At 44.5% G+C, this 18,890-nt stretch overlaps 1 protein-coding gene across 1 annotated transcript in view; it reads left to right on the plus strand.

Moving 5' to 3' along the window:
- The window catches only part of LOC124046471 (echinoderm microtubule-associated protein-like 5), a 59,579-nt gene that overhangs the window by 13,167 nt on the left and 27,522 nt on the right, over positions 1 to 18,890 (plus strand). Inside the window, 3 exon segments of the mRNA XM_046366866.1 lie at positions 3,548 to 3,707; positions 11,385 to 11,483; positions 11,922 to 11,990. Of these exon segments, the coding sequence (XP_046222822.1) occupies positions 3,548 to 3,707; positions 11,385 to 11,483; positions 11,922 to 11,990 (328 nt within the window).

The following is an 18,890-nucleotide window of genomic DNA, read 5'->3' on the forward strand; positions in this document are numbered from 1 at the left end:
GACAAGTGGTGTGTGTGTGTGTGTGTGTGTGTGTGTGTGTGTGTGTGTGTGTGTGTGTGTGTGTGTGTGTGTGTGTGTGTGTGTGTGTGTGTGTGTGTGTGTGTGTGTGTGTGTGTGTGTGTGTGTGTGTGTGTGTGTGTGTGTGTGTGTGTGTTTGGCTGTGAAATGTCATCATATCCCTTTTTAATAGACCTTTAACATGCATTTTCTACTGTATCAATCAAGAGACAAATATGTTTTTGTATTTGATTTTTTCGTTGTTGAGTGAAGTCATTACAAATGTAGGGACTTGGATTCAAGAAAGATAGGCTGATGTAGTTGCCGATTTTGAGTGCATAATTTGTTCCTTTATTAGCCATGTCAATATAATTGAGTTGCAACAATTCTTGTTTGAGAGGAATCAATTAAGATTTATACAATTAAGCAGACTTACTGTGAAACGAAATAAACACACACGCATGCAAGCAGGCACAGTGAAACCCTTTTTCCTAATGACTCCATTGATCGAACCCTTTAGTTAAATGGTTCCATGGCTTTGCCCTGAATGACGTTTCTCCTGCCATGGCTCTGTCACCATGATGATGGGCCATAATCCATGCCAAGTCCCTGAGTCACTGTCCCTGTCCCTGGGCTTTACATTGCTTCATCTGAACATGCCCTATTCACTTCCTCTTCCCAACAGTACAGATGTACGATCTTAATTTGATCAACAGGAAATGTGAATTATAATGTGGATTATAATTAATGGAAATTATTGTAGGGGTTTAGTTTTTTTCTTTTTGGGGTGGGGGGGTCAAATCAAGTCTGAAATTTCAAAGTGGAAATGACAAACTTTAGAAGCCTTTTTAAAACTTAAATACACTACACTTTTGCATTTCTTGCCTAGCAGGAAAATTCTTAGCAACAAAATGAAGATCCTACATCTGTATAGCAGTGGCATCCAGCACCACGTGACTGCAGAGTTATCCAGCCCAACACGCCTGCCTGCCAGGACTCCGAGTGCTCTTGGCAGGTGCAAGCCAGCCACATCAAACAGCCGTTTATCAAACCAGAGCACTGCAGCACCCCACCAGCCCAGAGATTTCCCAATCTCATTAGCTGATAGAAATGTAATAGAAGCAGTGACGTTATTGTGACGGAAGGACTGGGAGGAGTGTTGCTATTTTACTGTCTGTAGTTGTTTGTCACATTATGTCAGTACAGGAAAAGGAAAACTCCAAGAGAGAGGTTTGACTGGACATCGAGTAAAGAAAAAAACTGACTCTACGAGTCAAGAGATGTACTATCTTTATAAACTAGTAGAGCGGCCCTAGTAGAGCGGCTGAGTCTTGATTGATGTGGTGTGCCCCAGCTTAGCCCTGCCTTCACAGGCTTGAGTTGGGAGGAGGAGAGGTTAATGCCCTTGTCTCAACCCTCACTGTCACTGTTAATGACAAAGTAAACGGGTTCCCCATCTCTCCACACACTCTCCAGCTGCTCTGAGGAGAACACAGACCACTGCTTGGAATCTCCTTAATCAGGATGTTTCTCTACCCTCGGATTTAGAAAGGAAAGTCCCCTGTCCCTGCAGCTGCCATTCCCTGAGTCTGTTGTGTACAAAGGCAGTGAAATTCATAGTGCTATTTGGCAAGAGTAATGCAACCTCTCTGCAGGAAATGTAGAGTTTATTCTGAGTCACACTCAAATGGTTTTTGTCTATTTCTGACCTGCACAGAGTTTGTACTCAGCAATGCAAAGTGCAATGTTTATACAAAGGTTCATTGATCCGATGTCCTTCTCGTTGTTTCATCTGTGTACTGAATAAAGCTGCTGAATGTATGCTATTGGTAATCAGTGTGCTCTTGACCTGATAACTATTACACTGCTTACAAAAGCATTTTCATCTCCTCTATCCCAATGAGCACCAATCATATTCTCTTCCTCTGACTACTATTTTTAGCTGCTTGGATATGATTATGTAATTCAGACAAGAGGTGATGAGAAGTTGGAGGGGGGAGGGGAGATGACAGGGAGGGTGAGGGTGAGATAAAGAATAAACCTCTCTCGTGAGTGAGTGAAGGCGACGTGGAGATGTGGTGCGATAGCCCTGTTCTTCAAGCCTATTAGCCCATCTCAGACTTACAGATAGATGTATGATCTTAATTTGAACTACACTGAGTGTACAAAACATTAAGAACACCTTCCTAATATTGAGTTTACAACCCTTCAGCCCTCAGAAAAGCTTCAATTCGTCGGGGCATGGACTCTACAAGGTGTCGAAAGTGTTCAACAGGGATGCTAGCCCATATTGACTTCAATGCTACCCACAGTTGTGTCAAGTTGGCTGGATGTATTTTGGATGGTGGACCATTTTTGATACATACTGGAAACAGTTGAGCATGAAAAACCCAGCAGCATTGCAGTTCTTGACACACTCAAACTGGTGCGCCTGACATCTACTATCATACCCCAACGTGCAATACTGTCAACATCACCATGTGTTAGTGTGGGTTTTCAGTGAATTTATGTAAATCACAAAGCTCATCTGTATTTCCTGCGGTGCAGGAAAATTCTCAGCAACAAAAGAGTGATCAGATTAAGATCCTACATCTGTATCGCTAACAAAGCACCACGGCTGAATAGAGGAATTACACCACCAGGCTAAAAAGCCATTTCCGGAGCTGTGACAGAACGAGCAGAATAATTCTGAAGCGCATTTCAAATGCAAATTGAGTGTCACAATAAAATATGAAAAACTCCTGACCCCGAGAAGGCTGGTTTCCCAGAGAAACCCCCCAGCATGCTGATGCATGTTGATCTCTGGCCTGCTCTCTGAATACACAGACACAGGATTAGAAGTTGTGGAGGGCAGTTGGCAAAACAGGTGCCCTGATTATAATGGTGGGAGCTCCGTCACATTATGAAATATATATCAGGCCAACGCAGGGGAAGAATTGCCCTGTGAATCATTCAGACGTACCTGGAAGTTGACTGGCAGCTGCTGTAAGGGGGATGCTACGTGCATCAGACTGCAGGCTGTTGCTCAGATGTAGAGCGTTCCCCGGTGGAAGAGGGGGAGAGCAGGGCGGAGCAAAGAGTGGCTGCTTTTGATGCCTACAGTATCTGTGCTTGGGAGCCCCAGGTGATGTTGTAAAGGGGGCAAAGGGCAGAGCTTAGAGGATGAGAAATCCTGAATTTGGGTAGGCTATTTCCTGCCGTGCCCTGTGTGAGTGTATAATATCAAAAGGAGGGCTAAAGCTACCATTCTGATTCACCATGTTCCTGCCTTGGCCTATCACAGATCCAACGTGGCAACTCAGGCTAATAGCTTCCACTCTCTGATAATGCAAGGCCTTCCTCTGCTCTGTCTTTTTTTCGTTCTATTTTTACCCAGGCTATCTGAGGGGGATAATCACTGATCATTAGGCCTATAGACTGTGAATCATCTCACTGGTCTCTTTTTGGAGGGTGCAGCTGGGTTCTCTGAGTTCTCTCTTTCTCGTCCCCACTCTCTGTCACTCTGCTTTTTTCTTTCTCTGACCGTATCTCTCTCTCGCTCTCCTTACAGTTTAGCTCTGCATCCGGAGCGTGTGCTGGTAGCTACGGGACAGGTGGGCAAGGAGCCTTACATCTGTGTGTGGGATTCCTACACCGTACAGACCGTGTCCATCCTCAAGGACACTCACACACACGGCATCGCCTGCCTAGCCTTCGACCTCGATGGACAGGTACAGTTCTGGGAAAGGGAAAGGGGATACCAAGTCAGTTGCACAACTGAATGCATCCAACCGAAATGTGTCTTCCGCATATATGCGTAACCATGCTGTGTGCTCATACAAAAACAGTGACACATATGGCTACTCATGAATCAGTATTGACAGAGTGAATTCTATGTAAAATGTGGATTTTTCAAAGAGAATGTAGGATCCAATATTGAGCTGCAGTGGTCACTGTAAACTTTCCACATCCCACCGATCCCTCCGGTTGGATAAACTATTTTTACTGTGCTTTGCTAGATTTCCATTTTATTGTACCACATCAAGTGACAGATAACGTGAAAACCCTTCAGACAGTTGTAGATGAACAGGAATAGTTCAGTAAGAGATGAATATAACAGCTACATGACTGTTGTCTCCTCTGCTGTGGGATGGCAGTAGCCATCCCACTCGGCACGCCTGCTGGCTTGTGTTTCTTAATGACACATCTGGGATTAGACCAGCGGTATTAGCAGGACAGCTATACAGAGGGAGAGACGGAGAGAGTGAGAGCGTGAGAAAGAGGTTTAACATTAAGATTCGGCTGGAATCTTTTTCATCCACTGACTCAGAGTTTGACAGGATGTTGTGAAGTTACGGTGAGCCAACCGAACAGTAAAGGGCCCTGAGCTTTGACGACTGTACTACAGTAGTTACTTATGGGCTTGTTTTCTTTGTGCAAACTCTTGCTATAATATTGCAGAGCATCATGCACATGTTCCCCAATTTATAAATGACTAAAGGTCTTTTGGGGAGTGTTCTGAGACAGTTGAAGACCTTCACAACACCTACATATTGTAATATGAAACTAAAGGGGTGGCAGGTAGGCTAGCGGTTAGAGCATTAGGCCAGTAACCGAAAGGTTTGAATCACCGAGCTGACAAGGTGAAACATATGTCGATGTGCCCTTGAACAGGACACTTAACCCTAATTGCTTCAGGGTCACCATTGATAATGGCAGACCCTGGCGTGACCCAACTCTCCGAGGCTGTCTCAGGGAGAGTGGGAAATTTTAAAAAACACATCTCCAATTCTCACATGCGTATTAATGTGTGAAATAGGACAAATATAAGCACCAAATGATAAAATATTACTGTTCATGTCCATTTACTTAGTGTTAAAGTGTATGTCCCCCCCCGAGTCCATTGCATTTTAATGAAGGTTAACTGTAATTGTTTCCTCTTTATTACCATTATGCTGTAAATATGCATTAGGCATTATAACAGTTTCATATGCAGTGGGGAGAATGAGTATTTGATACACTGCCGATTTTGCAGCTTTTCCTACATACAAAGCATGTACAGTAGAGGTCTGTAATTTGTATCATAGGTACACTTCAACTGTGAGAGATGGAATCTAAAACAAAAATCCAGAAAATCACATTGTATGATTTTTAAGTAATTAATTTGCATTTTATTGCATGACATAAGTGTTTGATCACCTACCAACCAGTAAGAATTCCGGCTCTCACAGACCTGTTTGTATTTCTTTAAGAAGCGCTCCTGTTCTCCACTCATTACCTGTATTAACTGCACCAGTTTGAACTCGTTAACCGGTATAAAAGACACCTGTCCACACACTCAATCAAACAGACTCCAACCTCTCCACACTGGCCAAGACCATAAAGCTGTGTAAGGACATCAGGGATAAAATTGTAGACCTGCACAAGGCTGGGATGGGCTACAGGACAATAGGCACGCAGCTTGGTGAGAAGTCAACAACTGTTGGCGCAATTATTAGAAAATGGAAGAAGTTCAAGATAGCGGTCAATCACCCTCGGTCTGGGGCTCCATCCAGATCTCACCTCGTGGGGCATCAATGATCATGAGGAAGGTGAGGGATCAGCCCAGAACTACACGGCAGGACCTGGTCAATGACCTGAAGAGAGCTGGGACCACAGTCTCAAAGAAAACCATTTGTAACACACTATGCCGTCATGGATTAAAATCCTGCAGCGCACGCAAGGTCCCCCTGCTCAAGCCAGCGCGTGTCCAGGCCCGTCTGAAGTTTGCCAATGACCATCTGGATGATCCAGAGGAGGAATGGGAGAAGGTCATGTGGTCTGATGAGACAAAAATAGAGCTTTTTGGTCTAAACTCCACTTGCCGTGTTTGGAGGAAGAAGAAGGATGAGTACAACCCCAAGAACACCATACCAACTGTGAAGCATGGAGGTGGAAACATCATTCTTTGGGGATGCTTTTCTGCAAAGGAGACAGGACGACTGCACCGTATTGAGGGGAGGATGGATGGGGCCATGTATCGTGAGATCTTGGCCAACAACCTCCTTCCCTCAGTAAGAGCATTGAAGATGGTTCGTGGCTGGGTCTTCCAGCATGACAACGACCCGAAACACACAGCCAGGGCAACTAAGGAGTGGCTCCGTAAGAAGCATCTCAAGGTCCTGGAGTGGCCTAGCCAGTCTCCAGACCTGAACCCAATAGAAAATCTTTGGAAGGAGCTGAAAGTCCGTACTGCCCAGCGACAGCCCCGAAACGTGAAAGATCTGGAGAAGGTCTGTTTGGAGGAGTGGGCCGAAATCCCTGCTGCAGTGTGTGCAAACCTGGTCAAGAACTACAGGAAACATATGATCTCTGTAATAGCAAACAAAGGTTTCTGTACCAAATATTAAGTTCTGATGTATCAAATACTTATGTTATGCAATAAAATGCTAATTAATTACTTAAAAATCATACAATGTGATTTTCTGGATTTTTGTTTTAGATTCCGTCTCTCACAGTTGAAGTGTACCTATGATAAAAACAATTACAGACCTCTACATGCTTTGTAAGTAGGAAAACCTGCCAATTTTGCAGGTTATCAAATACTTGTTCTCCCCATTGTATATCCTTCCACTGAAATGTTAGCTTCTTTGCCAACTCTCCACAGAGTAATACTTAGGACTTATGGACAGTCAGGGTTTATGGACAGTCGTTTGTTGTCTAGTGTTTGCTGGAGTTCTCATATTTCAAAAATCTATATGTCATGGCTCAAGCACTCATTTTTATCTCTGTGAGTTTCCCACAGGGCCCCTCAGTGGTTCTACCGCCGCTGTTTACAGAGCTAGACCATGGAAATGACCTCATACATTTTCCTGGTTGGATAGAGTCATCTAGGGATTGAGAGAGGATGTGACAGTTGTAAAACCATAACCGGCTCTGGCTCGGAATGCTTCTGTGTCCACTGGGTCTCCTGATCTCTTTCTGTCGTCTACTGGGTCTCCTGATCTCTTTCTGTCGTCCACTGGGTCTCCTGATCTCTTTCTGTCGTCCACTGGGTCTCCTGATCTCTTTCTGTCGTCCACTGGGTCTCCTGATCTCTTTCTGTCGTCTACTGGGTCTCCTGATCTCTTTCTGTCGTCCACTGGGTCTCCTGATCTCTTTCTGTCGTCCACTGGGTCTCCTGATCTCTTTCTGTCGTCCACTGGGTCTCCTGATCTCTTTCTGTCGTCCACTGGGTCTCCTGATCTCTTTCTGTCGTCCACTGGGTCTCCTGATCTCTTTCTGTCGTCCACTGGGTCTCCTGATCTCTTTCTGTGTCCACTGGTTCTCCTGATCTCTTTCTGTCGTCCACTGGGTCTCCTGATCTCTTTCTGTCGTCCACTGGGTCTCCTGATCTCTTTCTGTCGTCCACTGGGTCTCCTGATCTCTTTCTGTCGTCCACTGGGTCTCCTGATCTCTTTCTGTCGCCCACTTGGTCTCCTGATCTCTTTCTGTCGCCCACTGGGTCTCCTGATCTCTTTCTGTCGTCCACTGGGTCTCCTGATCTCTTTCTGTCGTCCACTGGGTCTCCTGATCTCTTTCTGTCGTCCACTGGGTCTCCTGATCTCTTTCTGTCGTCCACTGGGTCTCCTGATCTCTTTCTGTCGTCCACTGGGTCTCCTGATCTCTTTCTGTCGTCCACTGGGTCTCCTGATCTCTTTCTGTCGTCCACTGGGTCTCCTGATCTCTTTCTGTCGTCCACTGGGTCTCCTGATCTCTTTCTGTCGTCCACTGGGTCTCCTGATCTCTTTCTGTCGTCCACTGGGTCTCCTGATCTCTTTCTGTGTCCACTGGGTCTCCTGATCTCTTTCTGTCGTCCACTGGGTCTCCTGATCTCTTTCTGTGTCCACTGGGTCTCCTGATCTCTTTCTGTCGTCCACTGGGTCTCCTGATCTCTTTCTGTCGTCCACTGGGTCTCCTGATCTCTTTCTGTGTCCACTGGGTCTCCTGATCTCTTTCTGTCGTCCACTGGGTCTCCTGATCTCTTTCTGTCGTCCACTGGGTCTCCTGATCTCTTTCTGTCGTCCACTGGGTCTCCTGATCTCTTTCTGTCGTCCACTGGGTCTCCTGATCTCTTTCTGTCGTCCACTGGGTCTCCTGATCTCTTTCTGTCGTCCACTGGGTCTCCTGATCTCTTTCTGTGTCCACTGGGTCTCCTGATCTCTTTCTGTCGTCCACTGGGTCTCCTGATCTCTTTCTGTCGTCCACTGGGTCTCCTGATCTCTTTCTGTGTCCACTGGGTCTCCTGATCTCTTTCTGTCGTCCACTGGGTCTCCTGATCTCTTTCTGTCGTCCACTGGTCTCCTGATCTCTTTCTGTCGTCCACTGGGTCTCCTGATCTCTTTCTGTGTCCACTGGGTCTCCTGATCTCTTTCTGTCGTCTACTGGGTCTCCTGATCTCTTTCTGTCGTCCACTGGGTCTCCTGATCTCTTTCTGTGTTCACTGGGTCTCCTGATCTCTTTCTGTGTCCACTGGGTCTCCTGATCTCTTTCTGTCGTCCACTGGGTCTCCTGATCTCTTTCTGTCGTCCACTGGGTCTCCTGATCTCTTTCTGTCGTCCACTGGGTCTCCTGATCTCTTTCTGTCGTCCACTGGGTCTCCTGATCTCTTTCTGTGTCCACTGGGTCTCCTGATCTCTTTCTGTCGTCCACTGGGTCTCCTGATCTCTTTCTGTCGTCCACTGGGTCTCCTGATCTCTTTCTGTGTCCACTGGGTCTCCTGATCTCTTTCTGTCGCCCACTGGGTCTCCTGATCTCTTTCTGTGTCCACTGGGTCTCCTGATCTCTTTCTGTCGTCCACTGGGTCTCCTGATCTCTTTCTGTCGTCTACTGGGTCTCCTGATCTCTTTCTGTCGTCCACTGGGTCTCCTGATCTCTTTCTGTGTCCACTGGGTCTCCTGATCTCTTTCTGTCGTCCACTGGGTCTCCTGATCTCTTTCTGTCGTCCACTGGGTCTCCTGATCTCTTTCTGTCGTCCACTGGGTCTCCTGATCTCTTTCTGTGTCCACTGGGTCTCCTGATCTCTTTCTGTCGTCCACTGGGTCTCCTGATCTCTTTCTGTCGCCCACTGGGTCTCCTGATCTCTTTCTGTGTCCACTGGGTCTCCTGATCTCTTTCTGTCGTCCACTGGGTCTCCTGATCTCTTTCTGTTGTCTACTGGGTCTCCTGATCTCTTTCTGTCGTCCACTGGGTCTCCTGATCTCTTTCTGTGTCCACTGGGTCTCCTGATCTCTTTCTGTCGTCTACTGGGTCTCCTGATCTCTTTCTGTCGTCCACTGGGTCTCCTGATCTCTTTCTGTCGTCCACTGGGTCTCCTGATCTCTTTCTGTGTCCACTGGGTCTCCTGATCTCTTTCTGTCGTCTACTGGGTCTCCTGATCTCTTTCTGTCGTCCACTGGGTCTCCTGATCTCTTTCTGTCGTCCACTGGGTCTCCTGATCTCTTTCTGTCGTCCACTGGGTCTCCTGATCTCTTTCTGTCGTCCACTGGGTCTCCTGATCTCTTTCTGTCGTCCACTGGGTCTCCTGATCTCTTTCTGTCGCCAACTGGGTCTCCTGATCTCTTTCTGTCGTCCACTGGGTCTCCTGATCTCTTTCTGTCGTCCACTGGGTCTCCTGATCTCTTTCTGTCGTCCACTGGGTCTCCTGATCTCTTTCTGTCGTCCACTGGGTCTCCTGATCTCTTTCTGTCGTCCACTGGGTCTCCTGATCTCTTTCTGTCGTCCACTGGGTCTCCTGATCTCTTTCTGTGTCCACTGGGTCTCCTGATCTCTTTCTGTCGTCCACTGGGTCTCCTGATCTCTTTCTGTTGTCCACTGGGTCTCCTGATCTCTTTCTGTCGTCCACTGGGTCTCCTGATCTCTTTCTGTCGTCCACTGGGTCTCCTGATCTCTTTCTGTCGTCCACTGGGTCTCCTGATCTCTTTCTGTCGTCCACTGGGTCTCCTGATCTCTTTCTGTCGTCCACTGGGTCTCCTGATCTCTTTCTGTCGTCCACTGGGTCTCCTGATCTCTTTCTGTCGTCCACTGGGTCTCCTGATCTCTTTCTGTCGTCCACTGGGTCTCCTGATCTCTTTCTGTCGTCCAATGGGTCTCCTGATCTCTTTCTGTCGTCCACTGGGTCTCCTGATCTCTTTCTGTCGTCTACTGCTCTGGTCATGTCTATGTTCAAGTCAACTTTGTGTGGATGAATTCTGTGTTATGTTGCCCCTTCCAGAAAAAGAAATAGAGCAACCATGTCTAATTGATTTAATGTTTTATCCAAGACATTTGACATATTTATTGGCTAAACAATATTGCTCTAACTCTGTATAGTAGTCTTAATATCCACATAGGGCTCTTAATTGCAACCAGTTGGTCACATATGCCATTAAATATCTTTGCTGTGCGTCCTGGAATGTTGATTTGGTTGCACCAGTGTAGTCTGTTTGCCAGTCTTTTTATGCCACTCCTTGTACTCTGTGTCATATGCCATGTGCTATAAAAGGAGTGAAATGTTGGCTTCGAAGACTTGCAACCAGACTAGCACCAGTATGCGCAGAAAACAATTCACCCAGATGATAATAGCAACGTTCCCAATGAAAACTACAGTCTTAGAAAAAAAGGTGCTTATGTAGAACCTAAAAGGGTTATTCAGCTGTCCACATGGAAGAACCCTTTGAAGAACCCTTTTTGGTTCCAGGTAGAACCCTATTGGGTCCCATGTGGAACCCTTTCCCCAGAGGGTATTTTATGGAAAAGAGATGTTGTATGTTTCTGAATGATGCATCTTCCTGCCTTGTTGACCAATATTACAGAACGCCGCAGATTATGGTTCGATTTGAGCAGGGAGCGCCTCCCTCACCGGTTTCGGCGGGACATAGCTCGGTGCAACCCGACCCGGCTTAATCGAATCCCCTCAATGGCAGAAGTTAGAGCCCTATATCCACATGCGTAAACCTTCTGAATCCTTTCAGTACATTTCTTCATGTAGACTTTTCGATCCAGATCATCTCTGCATTCTTTGCTGAATGAATACCCCCAGTTCCACAATGTTTCATCGTGGGGTGGAGCTTTACCCTTCTTTCTTCTCAAACACAGTTAAAGTGGTTCTCCTCCCCTCCCATGGATTCTCTCCATGCCCAGACATGAATTCAATGGCAGATGGAAGTGGCCTCTCACCACCACACACAGCAACGTGCAGCAGAGTAGAGCTGGATTTCCATAAGCATCCCCTCTCCTGGTGTTGCCTACTCACTAGGCTATAGGAGCCCATTCCAGCAGACTCATACAGATGGGCTCCCAGCCAGAGACAGAGGCATGAAAACGGGTGTTTTTACTGTTGTCAGCCAATGTTCTCTTTTATTTAATTGTAGTCGTCATTCTGTTTTCATAAAATGCTGTTTCCTTTGCAGTGTTTGGTCTCGGTGGGTCTGGACTCCAAAAACACGATCTGTGTGTGGGACTGGAGGAGGGGCAAGGTGCTGGCAGCGGCTCCTGGCCACACTGACAGGGTAACTATACAACACCATCCTCCCCTCTCTGTCCCAGGCACCAGGCCTAGATCAATCTCTCCAATTACTGTAGTTAGAAATGCAGCCAGGAAGGAGCAGGAAGGAGCGGCAGCCCAAAGGAGATGCACATGAACAAGTTAAGCCTGATTGATCGTTAGCATTCCAGACTCTGTCTGAAGAGACGCTAAGCTAATGGAGTAGACTTTTAAAAAGATATGTATGCTGCTGTGTTGTTTTTTGACTCAACCAACATGCACACAAAGACTCACACAGACAAAGGCATACACACACTGCCACACCTTAAGTTTTTGTGTGAAGCCTTTTGTACAATGACGTTAATTGAAGATGACATCAAAAGTGTTGTAAACTCATTTGTTGCACGGTATGTTATGCATTTAATTGTACATAGTTAAACTTACCATGTGATCTTTCCCACAGATATTTGACATATCATGGGACTTGTACCAGCCAAGCAAGCTTGTTAGCTGTGGTGTCAAACATATCAAGGTACTGTTTAAATCAAGGTCATACCTTACCAAACTGGCTTACTCAAGGCCCTCAGCTGTCAAGGTGTGTTTGGATCTAGAATTGGTTGGATATTTAGCACACACAGATACACTATATATAGGAAAGTATGTGGACACCCCTTCAAATGAGTGGATTCGGCTATTTCAGCCACACCCGTTGCTATGACAGGTGTATCAAATTGAGCATACTGCCATGCAATCTCCATAGACAAACATTGACTGTAGATTGGCCTTAATGAAGAGCTCAGTAACTTTCAACGTGGCACTCATAGGATGCCACCTTTTCAACAAGTTAGTTAATCAAATTTCTGCCCTGTTAGAGCTGCCATGGTCAACTGTAAGTGCTGTTATTGTGAAGTGGAAATGTAGCAGGCCTAAGATCCATGCTTTTCCATGGACAAGCAGCCGCACACAAGCCTAAGATCACCATGCACAATGCCAAGCGTCGGCCTGAGAGGTATCGTCGGCTGGAGAGGTAAAGCTCGCCGCCATTGGACTCTGGAGCAGTAGAAACACGTTCTCTCGAGTGATAAATCACGCTTCACCATCTAGCAGTCTGACGGACAAATCTGGGTTTGCCGGATTCCAGGAGAACGCTACCTGCCCCAATGCGTAGTGCCAACTGTAATGTTTGGTGGATGAGGAATAATTGTCTGGGACTGTTTTTCATGGTTCGGGCTAGGCCCCTTAGTTCCAGTGAAGGGAAATCTTAACGCTACAGCATACAATGACATTCTAGACGATTCTATGCTTCCTTCTTTGTGGCAACAGTTTGGGGAATGCCCCTATCCTGTTTTAGCATAACAATGCCTCCCTGCACAAAGCGAGGACCATACAGAAATGGTTTGTCGAGATTGGTGTGGAAGAACTTGACTGGCCTGCACAGAGCCTTGACCTCAACCCCATCGAACACCTTTGGGATGGATTGGAACGCCGACTGTGAGCCAGGCCTATCGCCCAACATCAGTGCCTGACCTCACTAATGCTCTTGGCTGAATGGAAGCCAGCCCCCGCAGGAATGTTCCAACATCTAGTGGAAAGCCTTCCCAGCAGAGTGGAGGCTGTTATAGCAGCAAAGGGGGGACCAACTCCATATTAATGTCCATGATTTTGGAATGAGATGTTTTCGACGAGCGGGTGTCCACATACTTTTGGTCGTGTATGTTGTACATAACCAGTCTGATTTTCAAAAGGTATGATGTTTTCAACAAGTATGATGTCTTGCGAGCATAATGTTTTCAAAAAGTATGATGTCTTACTAGCATAATGTTTTCAAAAGGTATGATGTCTTACTAGCATAATGTTTTCAAAAGGTATGATGTCTTACTAGCATAATGTTTTCAAAAAGTATGATGTCTTACTAGCATAATGTTTTCAAAAGGTATGATGTCTTACTAGCATAATGTTTTCAAAAGGTATGATGTCTTACTAGCATAATGTTTTCAAAAAGTATGATGTCTTACTAGCATAATGTTTTCAAAAGGTATGATGTCTTACTAGCATAATGTTTTCAAAAGGTATGATGTCTTACTAGCATAATGTTTTCAAAAGGTATGATGTCTTACTAGCATAATGTTTTCAAAAGGTATGATGTCTTACTAGCATAATGTTTTCAAAAGGTATGATGTCTTACTAGCATAATGTTTTCAAAAGGTATGATGTCTTACTAGCATAATGTTTTCAAAAAGTATGATGTCTTACTAGCATAATGTTTTCAAAAGGTATGATGTCTTACTAGCATAATGTTTTCAAAAGGTATGATGTCTTACTAGCATAATGTTTTCAAAAGGTATGATGTCTTACTAGCATAATGTTTTCAAAAGGTATGATGTCTTACTAGCATAATGTTTTCAAAAGGTATGATGTCTTACTAGCATAATGTTTTCAAAGGGTATGATGTCTTACTAGCATAATGTTTTCAAAAGGTATGATGTCTTACTAGCATAGTGTTTTCAAAAGGTATGATGTCTTACTAGCATAATGTTTTCAAAAGGTATGATGTCTTACTAGCATAATGTTTTCAAAAGGTATGATGTCTTACTAGCATAATGTTTTCAAAAGGTATGATGTCTTACTAGCATAATGTTTTCAAAAGGTATGATGTCTTACTAGCATAATGTTTTCAAAAGGTATGATGTCTTACTAGCATAGTGTTTTCAAAAGGTATGATGTCTTACTAGCATAATGTTTTCAAAAGGTATGATGTCTTACTAGCATAATGTTTTCAAAAGGTATGATGTCTTACTAGCATAATGTTTTCAAAAGGTATGATGTCTACTAGCATAATGTTTTCAAAAGGTATGATGTCTTACTAGCATAATGTTTTCAAAAGGTATGATGTCTTACTAGCATAATGTTTTCAAAATGTATGATGTCTTACTAGCATAATGTTTTCAAAAGGTATGATGTCTTACTAGCATAATGTTTTCAAAAGGTATGATGTCTTACTAGCATAATGTTTTCAAAAGGTATGATGTCTTACTAGCATAATGTTTTCAAAAGGTATGATGTCTTACTAGCATAATGTTTTCAAAAGGTATGATGTCTTACTAGCATAATGTTTTCAAAAGGTATGATGTCTTACTAGCATAATGTTTTCAAAAGGTATGATGTCTTACTAGCATAATGTTTTCAAAAGGTATGATGTCTTACTAGCATAATGTTTTCAAAAGGTATGATGTCTTACTAGCATAATGTTTTCAAAAGGTATGATGTCTTACTAGCATAATGTTTTCAAAAGATATGATGTCTTACTAGCATAATGTTTTCAAAAGGTATGATGTCTTACTAGCATAATGTTTTCAAAAGGTTTGGCAAAGAATTGAACGGTAATGCTCTCCTTTTCTCTCCATCTTCTTTGCTGTATCATGATCATATCAAAGCCCTAAGTGATATATGCAACTGTTTACGAGTTTATGACTATTAATCCATAACGTAAGTAGGACAGGCAATGACTCATAGAATTCTCTCTTTTCAAGTTCATCTCTATTAATGTGGACTGCAGAGGAGGAACAATTTCTTATTTTTAAAGGAGAATTCAGCTGTGGCTGTATGGACATGTTTCCCTTTCAGTTCTCCACATTCAGCTTTACATTTCTCTATGCAAACTACTGTCTTCAATGAAGCACTCATATCTCTGCAAACACCTTGTATTAGATTCACGGTGTTCCCCTTGAATGGTCATTACAACACTATTCCCCAGATGAAATTTAGACCAAATTGTTATCTTGAGATAGGTATCATATCACAGGGAACTTCTGTGTTCATAAAATATTTTTCATTTAGTTCAGTGTGCTTCTGTGTTCGATTGTGTTTCACCATTGGGATAGGAATTGATCTACCTTATCTGTAATATGGAGGTGCTATCCTCTTTAACATATGTTTAGTATTTCTTATGAGACGTGGATCTCAATGATGACTCTCCATCCTCTTTGCCTGGTGTCTCCCCCACCCCCATCCCTCATGATAATACCTCTACTCTCCCACAACCCCACGCACGGACCCCAGTGCAGCAAACCAATCCCCTCCTCTCTCTCTCGCGCCCGTGCTCTTTCTCTCCCTTCCCCTTCCCCATCTCACTCTTTTTCCCTGTCCATGTCTCTCTCTCTCTCTCTCTCTCTTTGTCTTTCTCTCCCTCTCTTTCTATCTCATGATGCCAAGGCAATCCAGCAATCGTCCCACATAATTCCCGAGCCTTTACCCTGCGGACCGTGTGACATCTGCTCCCCAGCCCTGTGCTCACTCAGCGATTATAGCACTCAATGCATCCAGCAGATTTAGCCCCAATAATCCCCTCACCATAGTCCCAGAAAAACACAGTCTCTGGGACTGTCTGCTGCCCCCACTTCAACACAAAAGACAAGAGGGAAGCAAGAGGATCCACCATTAGCTAAAATCCTTTTGTGATCAAAAGGTCATTTGATTTGGCTTTGACTGTGACATTTGCTTAGCAGCCCTGTGCCTGGGACTTGCAGACACGCACACGTCTGGCTGTTAGATGATTAGTTGTCCCCCACGATGAAGTCTGGGAGGGGACTGTGGATTTGTCTCCGTCCGTTGGTACATTAGTACATTCGTACTGTAGTCACAGACAACACTGGCCCAATTTGGACAAAACTTGGGTGAATGATGCTTCTTGCTGTAGAGATCCGGCATTTACACAATTATACTGATTGGCCAGAAGGTGGCAATATAACAAGATATTTAAAATATCTTTAAAAATCACGCTCCTCACCCCATTTGACCTAAAGTAATTTGGTACGTAGGTCCCTCTCCTCACAAGGAATACATTTCCCTCAGGGATCCCTGAAGGATCCCTCAGGTCCACCATGATTGACTTTCTGCTATTCAGAATTTTGTGAATTTTTCTGGCACAAAACTTGATATGTGGCATCTGAACAAAGGTCTCTCAAGGCAATATTTTCCAGACGAGTACCTAAAACGCTATTGACCAATAAACATTCATGTGGGTGTGGTCTGGCACATAAATGCATATAAATCAGTCAAGGATATTTGTATTGTAACATAAATGTGTACACATGTTGCAAACACTGTTTAGACTCAGAATGTGCAACAACATTCATATTGACAACACAGTGGTGCCATAACGGACACATGTTTATATCTCTTGATCTGTTTGACTCAGAGTCGTGACATTTGGTACACATGTTCAGGGATATTAATCTAGCTAACCAACACAATATCTCAGACACCGCTGACCCAATTTTGACAAGATTTGGGTGAATGATGCCTCGTGTCATAGAGACAAAATTACACTGATTGGCCAAAGGGGGGTGCTGTGGTAACCAACTGTATGTATGCTCGTCACATGCAATATTACAGACACCACTGGCCTGATTTTGACATTTGTGGGGGATGACATTTTTACTGTCGATTTAAGGAGATCCTTAAATGGTCTTTCACCATTTGCACTCTGTTTTCCCTTCATGAGGGTGGCATCCAATGTGCACATACACACATTCCTATACACATGAGCACACTAACACACCCATTCCTATACACATGAGCACACTAACACACCCATTCTGTGCTGAGCTGTTAAGGAGCTGACCTGTTGCACCCTCTACAACCACTGTGATTATTATTATTTGACCTTGCTGGTCATCTATGAACGTTTGACCATCTTGGCCATGTACAGTTATAATCTCTACCCGGTACAGCCAGTAGAGGACTTGCCACCCCTCCAGAGCCTGGTTCCTCTCTAGGTTTCTTCCTATGTTCCGGCCTTTCTAGGGAGATTGTCCATGCCACTGTGCTTCTACATCTGCATGGTTTAGGTTGGGTTTCTGTATAAGCACTTTGACATCGGCTGATGTAAAAATGGCTTTATAAATACATTTGATTGATTGAAGGAGAACTTGAAATGTTAAAGATATAGACAGGCAGAAAAGAAGAGGCAGTCATGTGAAGAGAGATGTTAAGCAGTAGGGTGGGATGATTTCAGAGCCTCCTCCGGCAGGACCCTGACATAGTGGTGGAAAAAGTACCCAACTGTCATTCTTGAGTAAAACCAAAGATACCTTAATAGAAAATGACTCAAGTAAAAGTCACCCAGTAAAATTCTACTTGCGTAAAAGTCTGAAAGTAATTTCTATTTTTTTTATATTAAGCAAACCAGGGGCACACTCCGAACCCTCAGATATCATTTACAAACAAAGCATGTGTGTTTAGTGAGTCCGCCAGATCAGAGGCAGTAGGGATGACCAGGGATGTTCTCTGTTTAGTGAGTCCACCAGATCAGAGGCAGTAGGGATGACCAGGGATGTTCTCTGTTTAGTGAGTCCACCAGATCAGAGGCAGTAGGGATGACCAGGGATGTTCTCTGTTTAGTGAGTCCACCAGATCAGAGGCAGTAGGGATGACCAGGGATGTTCTCTGGGATCCACCAGACAGAGGCAGGGGATGTTCTCTGTTTAGTGAGTCCACCAGATCAGAGGCAGTAGGGATGACCAGGGATGTTCTCTGGGATCCACCAGACAGAGGCAGTAGGGATGGGATGTTCTCTGTTTAGTGAGTCCACCAGATCAGAGGCAGTAGGGATGACCAGGGATGTTCTCTGTTTAGTGAGTCCACCAGATCAGAGGCAGTAGGGATGACCAGGGATGTTCTCTGTTTAGTGAGTCCACCAGATCAGAGGCAGTAGGGATGACCAGGGATGTTCTCTTGATAATTGCATGAATTGGACTATTTACCTGAATTGGACTATTATTCTAGTTACATTCAAAATGTAACTAGTACTTTTGGCCGTCCGTGAAATATATGGAGTTAAAAAGTACAATATTTTCTTAAGGAATGTAGTGAAGTAAAAGTAGTCAAAAATAGAATAGTAAAGAACAGATGCCCCCCAAAACTTCTTAAGTAGTACTTTTAAAGTATTTTTACTTAAGTACTTTACACCACTGCCCTGACAGGGGGGGGGGGGGAGTTTGGTGCCTGCCTGCCCTGACTGATGGATTACACCCTCTCAACTTTGATAACATTAAAAGGTTTTCCCTGGAGAAGTGGTGCAGGAAGGTTCTGTTGTGCACGTGGCCATGTTACTGATTACTGACATTCTGCAGATCCTGGGCTGGGCACTGTTAGCTAGAGCATCTTCCTCTCTTTTCCCTTCATCTTCTTTATGACTCATTGTGGCCAGCCTAAGTCTTGGCTGGGGAGGATCGTCTGGTCTTGCTGCTCTCTCTGCTTTTAAAGAGAGTGGTTTTATTTGTTATTCTTTAGCAGAATTGAAGTGTTTCCGCTGTCACTGCGGCTCTCTCTCACTCACACTCTCTCTCACTAGCTCAGTCTCTCTCTCACTCACACTCTCTCTCACTAGCTCAGTCTCTCTCTCTCCTCTCCCCTCTCCCCTCTTCCCCCC

Source organism: Oncorhynchus gorbuscha, linkage group LG10 (assembly GCF_021184085.1).
Source record: "Oncorhynchus gorbuscha isolate QuinsamMale2020 ecotype Even-year linkage group LG10, OgorEven_v1.0, whole genome shotgun sequence".
Taxonomy (NCBI): domain Eukaryota; kingdom Metazoa; phylum Chordata; class Actinopteri; order Salmoniformes; family Salmonidae; genus Oncorhynchus; species Oncorhynchus gorbuscha.